The 20,202-nt window shown below is 42.8% G+C and overlaps 1 protein-coding gene across 2 annotated transcripts; it reads left to right on the forward strand.

The window, feature by feature from the left end:
* The first annotated feature begins 5,228 nt into the window (after positions 1-5,228).
* Positions 5,229-16,125, forward strand: PAK1IP1 (PAK1 interacting protein 1). 2 transcript variants are annotated; one of them, XM_067751983.1, is made up of 10 exons: positions 5,229-5,352; positions 7,441-7,603; positions 11,026-11,146; positions 11,218-11,292; positions 11,812-11,864; positions 12,258-12,403; positions 12,590-12,687; positions 14,509-14,608; positions 15,352-15,475; positions 15,630-16,125. In XM_067751983.1, exons 1-10 carry the CDS (start codon positions 5,269-5,271, stop codon positions 15,833-15,835), a joined length of 1,170 nt encoding a protein of 389 aa, XP_067608084.1. In that variant the 5' UTR covers positions 5,229-5,268; the 3' UTR covers positions 15,836-16,125. The 2 variants fall into 2 exon arrangements, with proteins under 2 accessions (XP_067608084.1, XP_067608083.1); XM_067751982.1 differs by having other exon boundaries at positions 5,231-5,352; positions 7,438-7,603.
* Positions 16,126-20,202: the final 4,077 nt, after the last annotated feature.

Consider the following 20,202-nt stretch of genomic DNA (forward strand, 5'->3'; position numbering starts at 1 on the left):
AATTAATTAAAAAAAAATAACAGAACCCTGATTTTATTTGGAGGTAGCAACAGGCCTCGTGTCCAGGTGGCCAAAGTCTGGCTAATAAAATGTAAATCGAACTATCACAAGGGGATTGAGGACAGCATAGGCAGAGGGAGTTTGCTTAGCTGGAAGGAGGCCTTTCTGTCCTCCACCCTTCCCCCAGGCCTAGTGTTGAGATTACGGATGTGATGGCTGAAGACAAAATAACTGCACCTCTCTTGGCCTATGAGGTGATACGAAGGAAGAAGTCACACAACCAAACACAGGATCTTTTGTTTTTTCAATTGGCTGCACGGCTTTCAGGATCTTAGTTCCCCAGCCTGGGATTGAAACCGGGTGCTTGGCAGTGAAAGCGCTGAGTCCTAACCACTGGACCGCAGGGAATTCCCAAAACACAGGATCTTAAAGAGAGAACAGATCTGGGTCCCTGATGACTGGGGTCCCTGCACCAGCACTAGACCAACCTACCTCCAGATGCCTTTCACTTAAGAAACAAGTATCTTGGGACTTCCCTGGCGGCCCAGTGGTTAAGACTCTGCCGTCCCAATGCAGGGGGCACAGGTTCCATCCCTGGTTACAGGACCTAAGGTCTTGCATGCTGCACGGCGTGGCCAAAAAACTAAATAAATGTCTTGTTTAAGCCACTATTGTTGTTAAGTTATATAAGGTTAAAAACAATTCCTTTTTTAAAAAACTATTTTGTTTCTGTTTTCTTTCAAAATTTTTTATCCAACTTTTAAAGGTTATTTTCCATTTACAGTTATTACACAATATTGGCTAGATGATTCCCTGTGTTGTACAATACATTCTTGAGCCTGTCTTACACCCCATAGTTTGTACCCTCCCCCCCCAACTAGTAACCACTGGTTTGTTCTCTCTATCTGTGAGTCTGCTTCTTTTTTTTGTTATATTCATCAGTTTGTTGTATTTTTTAGAAAAAGACAAATTCTTAAATACTGGAGCAGCTTAGAAATCAAATTCAACATATCAGTTAAGATTCTTTCATAAAAACGTGAATATCTTTTTCTGGTCCTCTTATTTTAGGACTGACTTTATTTTTTTTGGAAAGAAAATCGGAATTTTGGCTATGAATGAGTGAGAGGGGTGGGGCTGTAGTTGGAAAGGAATGTGGGAGTTGAACCTTCAGACAAGGTGGTAAGGAGGCTGGGGTTGTAGGGGACGTCAACAGGGCATGTTGAACCCACCCAGGAAGGCGGCAGGAGCCGGGGCACCGAAGGCCATGAGCAAGGCTCCAGAGATGAAGATGGACATTCAGGTGATTTTTAGGTGATGGTGACAAGGAAGAGTTCACAAATCTTTCCTTGATCTCAGCCACAAGTGCAAACCTCTCAAAGCTCACGGGGATTATTCCCATGAAGCAGGTGAAGCAAATTTCTATCAGGCTGGTGTCCAGGGGAAGCAGCCTACTCTGCTCCACGCGCAGAGGAGACCAAAATCTTCTGAGAATACAAGCACAGGCAAGCTCGGTAGAGTCCCCAAATTTAACAGACTTGCTACCTGTCACACTGTGAAGAGAAGGTAACTAAGAGGGAATGTTAGACGCACATGATATTTCTAACAGGGCCGAGTTCTCTGCACTGTATCTTGCTTTTAGCTCAGTATATCCACTTTATCACCACCCTCACCCCCTCACCCCCAAAGGAAAACTGGCTCTTTTTTCTTTAGCGAACCAAAGCCAGGTACTCAATAAATATTTCTTGAGTGAATGAATAAATCAATGCATGGCTCAAGTGTAAGAAGCTTTTCTATCAATAATTTAAATGCAAAACTAGAAATCCTGTTGCGCTTTAGAGTTAATGATCCCTGGAGTGTTGGTTGTTTCTTGGCAACGGCTGTTTTCACAAGAATGAGATTGAATGGCTTTTTACGTCCTGAGTTTGGAAAGAGAACAGGAGGTTTGGCAGGAAGTATGCTCAGTTTGAATCCAGTTGAGCAGATATATGATATTGTATTGTGTGCTTCTCTTTAGACAATGAAAAACTACTTTTCTTCTCCGTTAAAGAGAACGTTTGAGCCCAAGGAAATGTAAAAGGCAGCAGCAACACCAGGGTCTACTGTTACCTAGGTGTGTGGAAAGAGTCCTGGACCTACTTCAGCATTTATAACCTCAGATTGGATTAGAGTATTTTAGCTTTAGAGGCACTAATCTTTCTGAAAATGTAATAAAATTTTATCAATGCTGTCCTCCATAAATGTACATACATAATTTTGCATATAATTTCAGGGCATTCAGAGGCCCAAAAATTTATCCATGAATTCCCCCAGATTAGGAACCCCTTGACTAGATGCTCTAAGGTCTTCTAAGCTCTATGATTGGTTTCACTAATTTTTAACAGTAAACAAAGAAAGAAAAGGAGTAAACCATTTTGAGTTATGTTTATGTCGCTTGCATTATGGTTTTCATTCTAGAACCAACTAGATTCTAAAAGAATCCTAGTTGGAGCAAAACCCACAAGTTTCTTGTCTAAAATGTGACAGATACTCAACTATACTCCAATAAAAATTAATTAAAAAAAAATAAAATGTGACAATCTGGCAAAAGATGCTGACCGTAGCAATTATCCTGTTATCGTGATACATTAAAATTAATTTCAAATGAGAATTAATTCTTCTCAAACAGCAGTTGAGACTTCGCTGGGGTAATGAGGCAGGGCACCAGGGGGATTTCAGAAGCAACAAAATACATAAAGCACATGATTTTGAAACACAGTTTCAGAAAAAAGTTGGGTTTTTTTTTCCTTTTCAATGAGAGACTGACTTCCTATTAAAATAAAGATATGTAAAAAGTCACACATTTAAAGACAAAATACGAGACTTCAAGAAATGTCCTGCTTACTCCTTTAAAAAAAAAAATTGAGCCCAGGCTCCGGACGCACAGGCCCAGAGGCCATGGCTCACGGGCCCAGCTGCCCCGCGGCATGTGGGATCCTCCCGAACCGGGGCACGAACCCGCGTCCCCTGCATCTGCAGGCGGACCCTCAACCACTGCGCCACCGGGAAGCCCGGGGGCTACTCTTCATTGCGGTGCGTGGCCTTCTCATTGCGGTGGCTTCTCTTCTTGTGGAGCACGGGCTCTAGGCACATAGGCTTCAGTAGTTGTGGCTTGCAGGCTCTAGGTGCATGGGCTTCAGTAGTTGTGGTGCACGGGGTTAGTTGCTCCGCGGCATGTGGGATCTTCCCGGACCAGGGCTCGAACCCGTGTCTCCTGTATTGGCAGGCGGATTCTTAACCACTGCGCCAGGGAAGCCCCTGCTTACTCATTCTTTGTCCCATGCCCAGGGGACAACCACTCCAGCAATTCACATTCCTCTGACCTTAGTGGTTCTCTGGTGGAAGAACCACCAGAAGAACTAACAAGCAGTAAATAGGAAAATAAATAGTAAAACAACTTGTGTGTTTTGGTAACGTAATGAGATAACTAGCCCAAAGGGAAGGAATTACAGGCATACTTCGTTTTTTGCACTTCGCTTTATTGTTCTTTACAGATATTGCTTTTTAAAAAAAAAAAAACAAATCGAGGTTTGTGGCAAGCCTGCATGGAGCAAGTCTATCAGCACCATTTTCCCAACAGCATTTGATTCCTTCGTTTGTGTGTGTCACATTTTGGTAATTCTCACAATATTTCAAACTTGTTCATTATTATTCTATTTTGTGCGGTAATCAGTGATCTTTGCTATTACTACTAGGACTTGCCGGAGCCTCAAATGATGGTTAGCACTTTTCAGCAATAAAGTGTTTTTAAATTAAGGAATGTGCATTTTTAAGACATAATGGTATTGCACACTTAATAGACCCCAGTATAATACAAACCTAAGTTTTATATACACTGGGAAAACAAAGAACTCGTGTGACACGTCATTGCGGTGGTCTGGGACCCAGCCCGCACTCTCCCTCATGGGTGCCTCTATTGTCAAACAGTGAAACTGGTTTTCAAGAGGCTGAGAATGAACTGGACTTCAGCATTTCAGTGCCTGAGGAGTCCTTACACATGGAGTCGCCAAAGCACACAGAAGACAAGGCTTCCCTTGTGCTGCAGTGACAACCAAAGCAACCAAAATGAAATCATTTCTACGGTATCCAAACCAGCATCAATTAAAACAACCCTGAGTAAAACACGGACTGGCGATTCAGAACACCGGTGAACAAATGTCCTCAAAGACAAGAGGGTCTAAGAGCTATAGGATGTGTTACAATCCATATGGGGGTTTAAGGGTCGACACCAACCTGTGTGTCAACCTCCCATCCGTCATATCCACCCGCTAGGGCGTTCACGAGACTATTTTTACGCTCCAAGATTTACTCTATTGTTAAGTCTGTGCGAAGCTGTCCTAACACATCTCTGAATCTCCGTTATCTCGTGAAAATCTCAAACCCAATTAGGGCTTTGCTTTTATTCACGTTTGACTCTGCACCTAACCTGGGGGAGGTGGTGAAACGGAAATAAATGAGATTTCTTTGTAGAACCTGACCAAGGATGACTATATACCGTTCGTCCTCAAGTAATGTCTTTACTCCCCTCAAGTAAAGGGTCCTCCTCCGTCCCCAGGATGTGCCACAACGTTGGCCAATTTGCCCCCAGAGTTCGACAATCCATAACCGAGCTGCAAGGAAAGGTGTACAGGACGAGATTATCGGGCCCGCGCGGGAACGAAGGAATCGGACTCCTCTGATAACGGCGAACCCTAAATGCCACCCCTCCTTGCTCCGTTACAGAGAATGTGAGCGAAAAAAGTTTATTCCTCGACTTCCTGCACAACAAGGAGACCTAACTCCTGTCCCGCTATCACCGCCCACTACAGACACGGGTCCACGTTGACCAACAGCGCGGAAACACCGAGCCTTCTCTACGCCTTCCGCCCAGGCCGGAGGCTGCCCCGCCCCTTCCGTAGACGTACCGGAAACGAGGGGCTTCCGCAGAGGATGTCCCGCCCACTCGCCTCAGAAGCGCCTAGCTCAAGGCTCCCTAGAATATGCCCTCTAGTCCCCAGGTTTGTTTGTTTGTTTTTCTCCTTGAAATGAGAATCTCGTCATGGGGCGTCCTTCATTATTCCCTTCTTGGAAATTCCGCGTGATCTTCTAGCCCTGAAATCCCTCCCACGGATGCAGGCGCCTAAAAGGCAGCCCCGCGGTCTTGACGTAAACTTGAGCGCCGACGCAGGAAGGACCCCTTCCTCCCCCTTGCATCCGCTTTCGTCACTACCGGTCTGCGCTGAGCCTGCCTGCATGGAGCTGGTAGCTGGATGCTACGAGCAGGTACTTTTTGGGTTCGCTGTACACGTGGAGCCCAAGGCGAGCGGCGACCAGGAGGTGAGAGCCCGCGCGGGGAGGGGCCGCCGCGGGTGGGGCGGGCACCGTCGGGTCTGGTTCCCACAGCGCAGCAAGGGAGCGCGCCGTCTGATTTCTTAGGGATTCGGTGACGAAGCTCAGGAGACTTAAAATACACGTTAGCCTTTTAAAACACGGAAAAGGCATTTCATACAACGAGACGATGCCTGTCTTTCGTAGTAAACATTCCGACTACTGTGCACGAAGGAAGCTGGCATTTCTGCAAACGGGCCAGTGGGCCGTAGATTATGAATCCAAGTTGACAACCCGTGAGGTGTTCAGGGTTTAATGAAAGAACAGTTCGCTCTTTCACTGAATTTATGTTCCGGTATTTTACAAAATATTTGAGCTAAATCCGGAAAAACTCCTCACAGATAAAGTGACACCAGTTCATTATTGGGCCCTTACGGTGAGGCCAGTACCTGCAGTGAAGGTGCAAAGAAGCCAAAGGCATGGATCCTGCACTGGAGATCTTCCCGACATAAGGAGGAGAGGATGAGGGAGGCAAACACGTGCAGAAAAATTACAACAAAATGTAAGAATTTTACTGGGTGTGTGCGTTAAAAGGTTAAGTAAATTAGCAGTAGTGAAGCAGATAGGACATACCCAGGACTAGAAGCAAGATCCCTTAACTTTTAGTCCTGTGCTGTTTTTTTTCCCCTAAGCAGTCCTAGGTATTTCCCAGAAACCTGTTTCATTGAGTACTTGTTTATGAACAAGTCAAAGTGTCAGTCTTGAATTAACTAGAAAATTGGAAGTATATGACTTGACTGATTGTTTTTGTTTATTTTGTTTTCTACTCTGGTGGTTAATCTGCCTTTGGCTGAAAGGTACGTGTTTTGAATACTCAAAGATGATGCTACTGATTGTGTTCTTTCTGTAATTACGTTGCGTTCCATGTTCCAGACACAGAGTAGTCCTCACAGCACCCCTCTGAGGCAGATACAGTTATTCCCATTTTACAGATGAGGAACCAGAAGTTGAGATAGGTTAAGCGACTTGTTCAAGGCCACAGAGCTAATAAGTGGCAGACCTCGGACTCAAATTCCCAGGTGTCTCTGATGCTTGAAGCACTTAACCATTACCCAGTACTGCTTCTAAACCTAGTCAGGCAATATTCCGGATAACCAGCCTTCCTTCTGTAATATGCACAAGCAAAGGTTGTTCTTTGATTTATGGCCATAGCAGCTCTTCAGGAATGTTGTACCTTTACTCAAGAGAGGCCCCCTGGGTCCTGATTGATGGAAGGGCTATCCTGCTGTCGTTTTTAGGAATTAATTTGCAATAACACATCCTAAGTGTGTTCAAACATGTTTGGTGATTTTTTTTTCTTTGTTGGTTTACTTGTTTTGCTAATACTTCTTGATGCACCTCCCTTAATTTGTGGGGTATGTGTGTGTGTATTCAGCCGTCATCCTTCACACTCAACCAGTCACACTTACCCAATCCAGAAGTTTCATGGCAGCAAGCATAGAGTTCTCAAGACCTCATCATTGGTCATTCTCTAGGGCTTATGTTGGTATTAATGCAAATCCTGTTCATTTTTCTTTGTAGGCGTTGTTATATTGATACTTATCTCTGTGACATCATATTGTGTCTTGTCTGTCCTTCCCACAGGAATGGCAACTCCCTTAGGATAAGGACTTTTGTTTCTTTTGTTCACTGCTCTGTATCCACTGCCTAAAACGGTGCCAAGCACATAGTAGTTATTCAGTATTTGAGTGAATACATTCAAATCAAGATTTGGACATTTGAGTGAATGAATGGTATGAAAGTGTCACATCTAAGTAAATATATTAAGGAGTTAAGGATTTGGATGGGACCTTAAAGTCCCTGTAGCCCAGTCTTCATAATTGTTTTGATACTCAGCGATGCCTTCCCATCTCGTGCTTTACCTTCCTTATTCAATTCTCAGATTGTTTGTGTGAATCTCCCTTTCATTGCATAGTCTTTTCTCCATTTGTAGGATCTGTTGAGAGTTTTCATAGATCGCGAAACCACTTATCTCTTTATAGAGAACTACGATACGATCGTGGCATGGCACTGACTGTATGTATCACTCTTCAGCAGAAATGGACTCCTGTGGCCGACTTCACTCACCACGCCCACACTGCCTCCTTGTCAGCAGTGGCTGTCAGTAGCCGTTTTGTAGTCACTGGGAGCAAAGATGAAACCATTCACATTTATGACATGAAAAAGAAGATAGACCATGGGGCTCTAGTGCATCACAATGGTAAGAACATTGTATTCTTCAAGACAATAATGTTGAGGTATTATTACTTTACAGTTTGACTTCAGATGAACAATTCATTAAGTGTCTGATACGTAGCAGATTCTGTGCTAGGAAATATAGAAATGGAAAAAATGTGGTTCTTTGTCCTTAAGTTACTCACAGTCTGTATTGGGACAGAAGGGAGGCACTTAACCCAGTCTAGAGGGCAAGGAGGAGGAAGCGAGTTTTCATTGAAAACTTCCTTAAAGTGACACCTGCATAATTTTATAAGAAAAGTATCAGTTGTTGGCTAGGTGAAACTTGCAAGGTAGAGAAAAGGACATTCCAGGCAGAGTAGGCAATGTGACGAGCACAAGTGGTAGCATCATGTGAAGAGCCGACTTTATTGAGGGCCATCAGGTACCCAGCGGTATGCCAGGAAGGTATAGTTGTATTGTCAGTTCGCAGAAGAGAAAGCCTAGGCTCAGAGATGTTCCATGGCTCGCCCAGGGTCACAAAACACTGGAACTGGAACTTAACCCTAGGTCTAGAGCCCGTTTTTTGTTTTTTGTTTTTTTAAAAAATATTTATTTATTTATTTATTATTTGGCTGCGTCGGGTCTTAGTTGCGGCACACGGGATCTTTGTTGCGGCATGTGGGACCTTTCATTGCGGCGCATGGGCTTCTGTCTAGTTGTGGTGCACAGGCGCCAGGGTGCATAGGTTCTGTAGTTGCAGCCCGCGGGCTCTCTAGTTGTGTTGCAGCGTGTGACCTTAGTTGCCCTGTGGCACGTGGGATCTTAGTTCCCCGACCAGGGATCAAACTTGCGTCCCCTGCATTGGAAGGCAGATTCTTAACCACGGAACCACCAGGGAAGCCCGTAGAGCCTGTATTTTTAACCACTGCTGTGTCTGGGGAGCTGTAAGGGGCTCGCTATTATGAGAGGATTGGAATGGAGGTGGGAGTGGCTGGAGAAGTAGTTGGGGCCAGATCTCGGGGGCCCTTGCGTGGAGGAGGTTGGGGGTTGAATGAGAAGGAGGCAGCAGCGCTGAGGAGGGTGTTCGTGGTTTGGATGCCTCTCCTGGAGAGGTGCCAGGAACAAGTAGAGGCCTGACGAGGGCCTGCCTGACTGAAGTTGGAGGCTGTGGATGGACTAGCATGTGTTTGCAGTAAGCCACAGACATTTCTGGAGAGAGAGGACGGTTACTTGACGCGTGCAAGAGAAGGATCGATTTACAAGGGAATTGAGGGTTTCGGAGAAAGAATAAGTTGTCAGCCTAGAGAAGATAGGGTGTCAAGGGTCTGCAGATCTCCAGAGTAAAAAAAAGCAGGTGGATTGTGAGTGGAAGAAGGGCTGGGACGATGTGAGGCTGTGGTCAGAGAGTAGAGTTAATGTGGAAAAGCTCTCGGTGGTAACAGTGTCCGGGCTGTAGGGGTGAGGGACGAAATACAGAGGAGGCAAAGGTTACTGGCATCGAGGAGGTCGGGGGGCTGATCTGCAAGCCACAGTTGTGTGTTCCACGCCAATGGTGCAGTTGACCGGGGTAATGGGAGGACCGAGGGACAGAAAGACTGAACAGGTAATTTTTTTCCCTGGTATTGAACATCATGTGCTGTTTTCACTGCATTTTCCCAGGGGACAGAGAAGGAGGGGTTTCACATGTGTTCCAGAAGGAAAAGGGAAAGGAAGAAAGAACTTAAGGCAGTAGAATCACTTAAATACATACTTAGTTTGAGGAAACTCAGCCAAGCAAGTTAGCTTCCTGCAGTGAAAGGCAGATAAAGACAGGTACCCTTTTTCTTACACTATCTTTCATATATTACAGAAGTTCCACACCAAGCATTGGCTTCTAGCAGTAAATTTAGAGTGATCAACGTCTTTCTTATATTAGATGGTCCTTAGCTACTTCGACAGGTGTCTCGTTTTCAGAAGCTCGGCTCTGAGTGATTTCAACGTACGTTCCTTTTCCTGTCTGTCTCCTAATCCCAGTTCATACAAGGAAGGCTCCTCTCTCCCTTAGGCTTGGAGGAAATAAGTTAAACAAGTCTAGTCTGTCCAAACCCATTGGTACAGGTGTTCAACAAGAAGGGACTTAGAGTTTGGATAGGGGATGAATGAAATAGGGTTCCTGATTTCCTTCATTCCTGGTGCAAATCCTGTTTTTCTAACAGTTGGTAATAGATAAGCTCTTTTCCAGGGAACAAATGGAGTCGTGGAAAGAAGGAGTAGGAGATGTGGGAAAGCAAAATTCCCAAAATGAGAAGTAGGGAAGGAGGAAAACATGGGCAAAGTGGCTGAAGTTTCCCACTTTGAGGAGAAGGGAGTCCATAAGCCCACATACTATTAGTGCTTTTTGGGGGTGCAGAATTATTCCTCACAGATCTCTGGCTCTTTCAATATAAAGGGCAGTGTAAGGGATTGACCAGGAGGTGTGCAGATGGACAGTAACGACACAGGGGTTCACACTCTTATTCTGAGAAGGACAAAATAGTAAATACTTAGGCCTTGCGGCTGTACAGTCTCTGTTACGACTGCTCACTTTGGCCGTGCCAAAGCACCCGTAGACATTTTGTGACTGAGTGAGCCTGGCTGTATTCCAGTAAAGCTGCATTTACAAAACCAGGCCGCCAGCCAGATCTGGCCGGCAGGCAGTGGTTTGCTGACTCCTCAACTCTAGGGCAATTAAGCTGGGTGACACAGACTTTAAAGGATAAGGAATCTTACTTGAGGACTGATTTGAGGGATTGAGTACTGGGTTCTTCCATCACCTCACCTCGCTCCAGCCTTTTAATATTTGAGGAGCGCTGTAGGGGAAATTCATGGGCGATCCAGGCTTCAGTTTGAGTGGAAGGGAGTGCAATGTTTTGTAAAGAAGTTAAAAAGATGTAGGAAGATTTGTTAACCATGGAAGGAGAATACAGAAGACATAATTAGTGTATTGTTTTATGAAATTGTAATAAATTCTTATGACAGTGAATAAGAACTGTGTAGAAGTCAAATCAAAAGCAGCTCTGAGGCATAATAACTGCATTATGGGTGGTTGGGTAGCGAATTCACTGTTTGGAAAGTAGAAGTCGTATGGCTGTGCGTCTTGGTTTGATCCCCAGATTAGCTGGTTAGTTTTGTTTGACTTCTGCTCAAACTATCCTAGCCAGCCATCTCCAAAATTTATGATTATGGGGATGTAAAGCAAGAAGGTGAACTGATTAGTTCAAACCTGTATCTACAACTAGAGAAACGCTTTGCTGAAAATATTTACATAGGCTTGAGACTGTATGATCTTAGATGAAAAACAAATTAATTTCTTCACCCAACACTTCAAGGCATGTTTCAGTAATATAAGATATTGGATGTTTTCTTACTGCAGCATAGCCTTCAAGCCAGCAATGGAGTTTGCACTCAGAATGAACGTTAGTTCTGCCTGTCTTGGTTTTTCCACAGGCACAATAACTTGCCTGAAATTCCACGGCAACAGGCACTTAATCAGCGGGGCAGAGGACGGCCTCATTTGTGTCTGGGATGCAAAGAAATGGGAGTGCCTGAAGTCGATTAAAGCTCACAAGTGAGTCCAGACTTCCCCATCGGTCTCCAGGTGCCAGTCAGGTTGGGGACTAACTGTCAGTTTCCTTTTAGAGGACATGTGACCTTCCTTTCCATTCACCCGTCTGGCAAGTTGGCCCTGTCTGTGGGTACAGATAAGACATTAAGGTAAGTCATTAAGGCCCAAGAGCACCTTTACTAAGCTGTGGTCTTCGTTCTCCAAGTATAACAAGAACCCACCCCTGGGACATCTTTTACTATAGTAATTAGATTCTGTTTCTGTATTGTCTCACGTTGTCAGCCATTTGATGATATTTTGACACAAGGGAGAGGTTGAAAGCTAGTGAACCTTTTCATAATGGAAAAAAAACGACAAGCTCTATATTCAAACATGCAAGTTACATTGCAGTTGTAAGCTGTGAAGTAGAGGGTGATCCTAAAAAGAAGAGTTTTAGGGGGTGAAACCTTTTGAAAATACAGTGGACTCAGCATACATAGGAAAGGGCTGTGGGAACAGAGCGAGTTTTAATCTTGCTTGATAATACTTCACGTGGTGCTGTAAGAAAGAAGGCAGTTCTTCTGAATAGCCAAGTAGTTAGTAAATTTTCATTTGAATCTTCCTTAAACTTACCTTTATACCTGGTCAGAGTTGGTGATCATGCCGTAAATGAGCTTCCTGTTTTGCAGAACATGGAATCTTGTGGAAGGAAGATCGGCATTCATAAAAAACATAAAACAAAGTGAGTATTTTTGTTTGAAATGTATTTGAAAATTTGATGGGACGTGAATGTATATACACACATTCTTGTGAGCATGTACATATACATTTATCTTTGTGCGTGGTGGTGGTTCCCTCTGAGAGCAAATGCGTTAGGTTAATTTCTTTTCCCACTTTAGATGGGGATTCTTGGTGTGGCTCTGCCGCCTTCCAGCTGTATGACCTTAATGAGTCTTGGAACCAGTTCATTGTCTACAATTTAACTCACAAAATACGTGTTATAAGTTTGTTGTGAAGATTGAATGGGATAGTGGATGTGAAAATGCAGTGTAAATATTTGCTATTTTTATTATGACCCTGATCAATTTCTTTTTTTATTCATGAAATACAACAGCTTTGTGCTTTTAACTTACAGATGCTCACATAGTGGAATGGTCCCCAAGAGGAGAGAAATACGTAGTTGTCATTCTGAACAAAATAGATGTCTATCAGCTTGACACTGCATCCGTCAGTGGCACCATCACAAATGAAAAGAGAGTATCTTCTGTTACGTTTCTTTCAGTAAGTGATCGGAAATCAGTGATGGGAGTTTAGTATGTGTGGTGATATTGTTGATGACATTGTTGATGTCATTGTTGATGACATTCTGGATAGTATGTCGATGACATTCTGGATGGTATTCTGTTTTTGCTCTCCTAGGAATCTGTTGATGACATTCTGGATAGTATTCTGTTTTTCCTCTCCTAGGAATCTGTCCTTGCAGTGGCTGGAGATGAGGAGGTCGTAAGATTTTTTGACTGTGATTCACTAATGTGCCTCTCTGAATTCAAAGCTCATGAAAACAGGTATTTTTTTCACTAATCTCTGTGTGCATGTACGTGTAGAATCTCTTATAAATGCAGTAGCTTCATAAAGCAGGGTGTATGTTTTTTATGAACGACCGCAGACATAGACATATCTACATATATATGATTTCTGGAACCTAAGAGGATAGTGGGCATGTTGTTGTCTTGGCCTGAGTGATACGGAAGTGGTGAAGTTGTCATCAGGACTAGTCACTTGCACAAGGAATTTATTTTCCCAATAATTTCATTAGACTTGAGGCCTGAAATCCTCAATCCATGCTTCAGCAGGGAAAAACAATTAAATCATCTTGAGCTCTGCCCCTGACCACTCTTGTCCTTTCACTTTATTCTCCTTGTCCACTTCTAGCGCCTTTCTATGCTATTTTTTTTTTCCTGCAGGAGAAATAAATGACATATTGACCTCTGTCTTGTGCCAGTTTGTTATCTCTTGCTCACTGTGTCTCTGGGGGTAAATGTGAGTCTCAGAGTAAACGGTTAAGTAACTGGACCAAGATTACCCCCCTGTTAGGTGTTGGAGCTGGGAGTCAACCCAGTTCTGTCTGACCCTGCCTCTGCGGTTTCCATCTGTAATTTTGAAAAAGTCGATTATGGATGGTTATACGTTAATGTGTTTTATTTGCATATTCTTTTATGTTTCAGACAACTCTTAGTTTTTATTTTCTAAATAATAGTTCAGCTTTAAGAAATCTCTCTTTGTAAATACTCAGAATACTGCAATAATTAGACAGGCCCTAGTTTTCCCCTGTATTGAGAAATGAACATATGCTTCAAGGCCGTATAGCGCTCACGAAATTTGGCCATTCATTCATTTAACAAGTATTCGCTGAGCATCCATAATGAAATACTGCAACAAGAGCTTGCACTCTCCTGGCTCGTATAGTGGGGCAACAGAGAGACGATAAACAAGCAGGTAATTGTAACAGGAAGGACATGGGTATTACGATTTGGGAATAACACGGGTAACTTATTTAGATAGGTTGATCAGGGAAGGGGGAGTTAAGAGAGACCTTAGGGATAAAGGAGCTATTTCTAAAAAGAGGAGAGAACTGTAGGCACAGTGGCCCTGAGGGAGGAAAGAACTTGGTGTATTTTAGGAACAGCTAGAAGACCCATGTGACTGGGTCAGAGTGAGCCAAATAGTGCATGGCCTTGCAAGTCATGGTGAGGAGTTTGAATTTTATACTAAGTGCCTTTGTAGATATTGGTTTATCTATGTCCCACCACTTCCTCCCTCTCCCGTGTTATTTTAAAGCAGATCCAAGCTTTGTAGAATTTTAAGACTGGGAGTAACATGGTTTGATTTTTAAAAAATTGTTAGGGGGCAAAAATGGAAGCAGCGAGGCCGATTAGTTTACTCCGTAGTCCAGAAGGAAAATGATAGTAGCTTAGACTATGGGTGGCGGCACTGAGGACAAGAAAAACAGATGCAGAGGAGGAGGCCTCGGGTCATCTCTGTTGTCTTTTCTCTCGGTACTGACCTTGTAGTTTCCTGAGGTGAGGGGCTTTAAGTATCTTTATTTCCTTTATGATAATCTGATGATTTATAGTTATCTGTCACCATCTTTTCAACTTTTTCTTAAGGTATCATTGACAGTCAATTTTATCTTGGAATTTAGACCCTGAAAATGACTCACCAACTCATGGGAGCGTGAAGCATGTTAAATTTTAGGCACCGTTCACTGAGCAGTTCGGAAATACTTGAAGCATTGAGAAGTCAAGAGACTGTGCATAGAAGCTTTCTAGTGGTATCATGCTATCTGGAAGAAAGGGTCTTTTATGGTGTTACTATTTCTATCCTAGGGTAAAAGACGTGTTCAGTTTTGAAACTCCAGAGCGTCATATTATTGTTACAGCATCGAGTGATGGTTTCATCAAAATGTGGAAGCTCAAAGAGAACAAGGTCAGTGTCTCAGCACAATGTAAATACACTGAATGGGAGTCTTACTGTCAATATTAATTTTGAGTTAAGTGAGGTGGAATTTTTTTTAAAGGTCATAAGGCATAGATCTTTAAACTTTCAAAATCTCTTCCAGGCATGATTGACATTCATGGTTTTAAAGTTAGGGCTCTGTAGCACTGCCTCAGGAGTTGGTATTGGTGAGTCTGAGCTGGCAGGATTCCAGAACTCCTGCTGTTTAAATCAGAGAAGCACGACTTTCTTCTCTTTTGTATATTGATGTTCTCTGTAAGATTTTGTTAAATAAACATAGTGCCATTACTAAGGAAAAAAAATGGGGAATTTTTGATCAGTTGTAGAACTAACAATAGTTTTGAAACAGATAATTGGAAATTTAAATTCCCTTTGGTAGTCTCCCTCTTACAGATTCTTGGTTTATTATTCTTCATTCTCTGTGAATGTGGTTTGTTGAGTACCTACTTTGTGCATGGTTCTTTGTTAAACCCAGAAATGACCACGATAAAATGGTCGCTTTCTTTAGTGGAGCCCTTCTTAGAAATTGGCTCTCGTGAAGGACTTAGTCAAACCAATCATGAATCAAGATAATACATTTCTTCTAGGCAGTATATGTTATACTCAAAATACAGTGTAAGTTTTAAATTAAGGTAACATGTTTATGGAAAAATGAAAGTAATTATTTAAAATTCTTCTGTGTTAGTTATCACTAATTGCCGGTCCTGTTTCAGGGGGTTTCCCCGTCTTTGCTGTGTGAAGTAAACACTAACGCCAGGCTGACATGTCTTGGAGTGTGGCTGGACAGAGTGACAGACACGAAAGGAAGCCTGCTTCCAGCTGTAGAACCATCTCCTGGTAAATGAAATTGATCGTTTACAGAAACTAAATAATTTGCTATGTCTTTGAATCATTAAAGTGGAGGAGATCCAGATGACTTGACTTTATTGTGGGCTTGTGTTTATTTCAAAGGGAAAAACATTCTTTAAATGCAATGTCTCTTGTATTTTAGTAAGTAAACAAGAACAGTCCAAAAGGAAAAAAAAGGAATCTGGCCGTGAAGTCCAGGAGGAAGAAAGGCAGCTAAAACCTGACACGAAGAAATGCGGTTTAACTGGTGACAGTAATAAGCCAACAAAAGGAAGCAGCCTGGTGTCAACCAAGAGGAAAACAGTAGAAATGTTAGGAAAAAAGAAGAGCAAAAGGAAGAAAATATGAGTGATGCAGTGAACCCCAGATTTCTCCTAAGAGAAAAACTTGCAAATGTACTTTTTTTTTTTTCTGAGTAAAAGCTAGGAATTTCTTCTTTTGAAGAAAATGTACAGCTTAAAAATCACTTTCAGGATTTTGTTTTTTTAAACAGTGGTAAAACTTTTTGATAGGCACTATTTTATTAATTATATATCATGGCAATATATAGTAAGTTAATGTGTAATATATAATTTTTACTGTTGTGTAAGGCAAATAAAGATCTTTCTCAAAATATTATAGCTTAAAATAATACAAAATCTTGAACGCATTTCTTTACCAGAAGTAGATAAAGGAATTGTTTTTCAGATTTTTCTCCTAAGTGAGGGAAGAATGAAAAACCTGCATTACTTTGGCTTTTTCACGTGGTTCTAGTAATTTTAATGCGGATTTTGTTTGTTTTGGTAACAAAAGATATAAAAAGATTTTCATACCAGGAAGTATGTTAAGACAAGCTTAAAAATTAGATATATAAAATAAAATATGTATGCGTAAAGCATATGCTTAAGTTTAGGGCTACGTACATAAGAAGGTTAAAGAGAGGCTTCCAAACTTCATGTAACTATTCTGTTTCCAAGCAGTGGTTTGTTTAAGAGGTAACTTAAGGACAGGAAAATGACGTTTCCTTTTTTTATTTTCCCATCTGTTTCAGGGCATCCAAAAAACTCGCTTAGCTAATCTTCTGACAAAGGTGGTCTTAAAACTAGCCGTTGATGATACTCTTTTCTTACCTAGAAAATTAAAGCATTTTCCTTAATGGATTACTGGACGTTTTGAAGAGACACAGTAGTAGAGGATTCATAGGTCTGACTTAGCTGGGAAGATGTTAAATCCCTGAGGCCACCAGTGGACTGCCCCCTGATTAGGCAAAATGAGGATCTTAACACTTGGACACTGAAGTGCCGCTCACTTCATGAGAGGAAATCATCTAGGAAACGAACCAAACCATGTGTCTGACATTTCCATCCACCTCTTTGTTATCTTACTTCAGGCCTGTAAACAAAGATGAATATAGGTTTGGTTATTTTGTTTTTGAGACTTTACTTTTTTATAGCTGTTTTGGGTTTATAACAATATTGAGAGAAGGGACAGATTTGCCACTCTGTTCTGTTCATCTCTCCCCATCTCCACCACTGATGATCACTGAGCTTTTTCCCATCTCCGAAGTTCTGCCTTTCCCACAGTATCATATAGTTAGAATCATACAGTATTGTAGCCTTTTCAGATTGGCTTCTTCCACTTAGTAACATGCATTTAAGCTTTCTCTGTGTCTTTTCATGGCTTGATAGTTCATTTCTTGATAGTTCATTTCTTTTTAGTAATAAATAATACTCCTTTGGATGTACCACAGTTTACCGTTCACTACTGGAGGACATCTTGGTTGCTTCCAAGTTTTGGCAATTACATAAAATATTGCTATAAACCATGTGATTGGAGCATTTTATTTTGGTCTGTGCGCTTGTCTGCTCAGTGACCTCTGGCAGAGCTTGCCTGGTAGTGTACTTGGAGGCCATTGCACAAACCAGTTTGTATCAAAAAATATCTATTTGGGGGGAGTCAGGTTCATTTCCTTTTCCTCCTAGGAATGTATAGTCTGTTCATAATCTCAGCCATCTCTGTGCTGGATTGTCTACTTCGTTTGATATTAGTATGAGCAGCTCCTTATCGCAAATTCACTCCTCAGTATTTTGAAATCTCTGAAGGCCACCTCTATCTCCACTCTCCATTTGTTTATTCACTGGGCCTGCGATGAACAACGCTCACCATGTACCCGGCACTATCCTAGATTCTAGGGGCCGAAAAGGAAAAAAAAAAAAAGATCCCTACACAAAGGACAAAAGCTTTGGTAAGAAATGTATTACAGCCTGTGGTGGCTGGTGGCAGCTTGACTTCAGTAAGAGATGAGACTGAGTTTTGAACAAGGAGAAAAAGGCATTTCTGGCAGAGGGAACGGGATGCTACCTCTGTTAAGAAAGACTCAGCTGCAAGAAACAAAAAGCAGCTTTGGCTATCCCAAACTTCAGAAGGCACGGGGATGGGTTTATGACAAGGACACAGGTGTCTGACAGGCCGGGGCCGGGAGAGAGCCAGACCTCAGAAAGAGGCAGGGTGCAGCCAGGGCAATCTCTCCCTCCTGTCTCTGACTCTGCCGGTTGCCCTCTTTCTGAAGCAGCTGCTGACTTCTCACTACATGTCCTCGGCCTTTCAACGCATGCTTGTGGGGCCGTGCTGTGCCAGGCAACAGTCCTCACTCTCGAGAATTTGCATGCTAGAGAGGGGAGGTGATTGCAACTCGTAAGTTATATACCACTTAGGAGGTAAGTGCCGTGGAGAAAAATAAGCTACGGAAGGAAATGCAGATGGTCGTAGTCTTAAATAAGATGATCCTGGAAGGCCTCACTGAGAAGGTGACATTCGAATGAAGATTTAAAGGAGATGAGGGAGTGAGCGAGAGATTATCTGGGAAGAGGGTTCCAGGCAGATGAAACAGCTGCACGTGCAAGTGCTCGGAGGTGCAAGCAGGGAGGCTGGAGCAGCATCAGCAAAGGGGAAAGGAATAGGAGCTGAGGTCCGGGAGGGAGGTGTGCAGGGCTTTGCGGGAGGTAAGGGAGCCACTGGAGGGTTTGGAGCTGAGGAATGACTGCAGTCCAATTTGTAACAGGATTGTCCTGGTCACGGTACTGAGAACAGACTAAGGGAGTTAGGCAGCCCTACCCTTTACTGTGTGACCTTATACCAGCTAGAGAACCCCTTTCTGCCTTAATTTCCTCCATGTATAAAAGCAGAAGAAAGTAATAGTCTGTACTGCATAGGGTTGCTATGAAGATTAAATGAGTTCGTCGATGTCAAGCACTTCAGTGTCCTGCGTGTAATAAGCTCACTGTATGCTTTGCTCATATTATTATGGCTCTAATATATGAGGTCCTAGAAGCACGTGGCAGATAGGGTAGGTTGAAAAAAATAGGCAGTTTTTTTTCATAATCTCATTTATTAATTTCTTGGAGAAAATTTTATTGAATGTTGTCAATCTTAAAGCTATAAAATACTCCTGAAGACCTAGTAATTAGTATTGTGGATACTCAGCAGATGTTGACTTGCAATACTGCAACTGGCATTTGATTTTGACCATTTTTGCTTGAGCTCTGTTTCAGTGTAAATTCAACACATACAAAGCTCCAAAAATGATAAAATAATGCTCAGAGTGAAGCGCTATTCCTTCCTCGTGAGCTCTTCTGTTGCGGCAGATGGTCTTTATTGCTCTGGTTATGGGTGGGTGTACATGTGTGTCTAGCAGACAATCGTGACTTGAGGCCTCTGTGAAAAAAAAACAAAAACAGAAAACTAACAGAAAAACATCCCATTGATAGGCCCCAGTGGCCAGAGACTAAAAACTTAGTCCCTCACACAATCTTCGTCACGCCCCATGACACACTTGTGGTTCAGTGTTCCAGTACTATTCAGTGGGCTCCTAGTTAAGAGCTGAGCTATCTCCTAAAATATGCTAATGTCAACTAGAAACATTACTAAACACAAATCCTTGTGTGGAACCAACTGAAACAGAGCAGAAACCGGTTCCTTTCATTTCTTTTATATTTTATGATGGACTGCACATGAAACTATGCATTATAGTAGAGTTAAGGGTGTAGGACAACTTATTTCAAATAACAGCTCAACCAAGGGCTAGGACTATAGGTAACTAATTCTCTGTGGTTCAATTTCTTTAAGTCTAAAAGGCAGGGGGAGGATCATGGTGGGCTTAACTAAGGTTTGAAGCTTGCATCTGCATAGGGAGAAATGAATCCCTAAATCATCCCAGCTGGTTAAGGCAAGTCCTGTCATTTTTTAAAAAAAATAAAATTTATTTATTTATTTATTTTGGCCGCGTTGGGTCTTCGTTGCTGCACACAGGCTCCCTCTAGTTGCGGCGAGTGGGCGCTACTCTTCGTTGCGGTGCTCGGGCCTTTCACTGCGGTGGCCTCCCTTGTTGCTGAGCACAGGCTGTAGGCGCGCGGTCTTCAATAGTTGTGGCACGCAGGCTCAGCAGTTGTGGCTGCGGGCTCTAGACCACAGGCTTAGTAGTTGTGGCGCACAGGCCCAGTTGGTCCGCGGCATGTGGGATCCTCCCGGACCAGGACTCGAACCTGTGTCCCCTGCACTAGCAGGCGGATTCCCAACCACTGTGCCACCAGGGAAGCCCCTGTCCCTGTTTTTTCAGGAGAGTCTTCCATTAAATTGTTGAGGGTCTGGCCTAAGTGGAATTGCTCAGAGTTCTTAGTCACTATCAGCTTCGGTTGGTTAGAATCAGCTGTGGTAAACAGACTTCACTTTTGATATCT

Source organism: Pseudorca crassidens, chromosome 10 (assembly GCF_039906515.1).
Source record: "Pseudorca crassidens isolate mPseCra1 chromosome 10, mPseCra1.hap1, whole genome shotgun sequence".
Lineage (NCBI taxonomy): Eukaryota > Metazoa > Chordata > Mammalia > Artiodactyla > Delphinidae > Pseudorca > Pseudorca crassidens.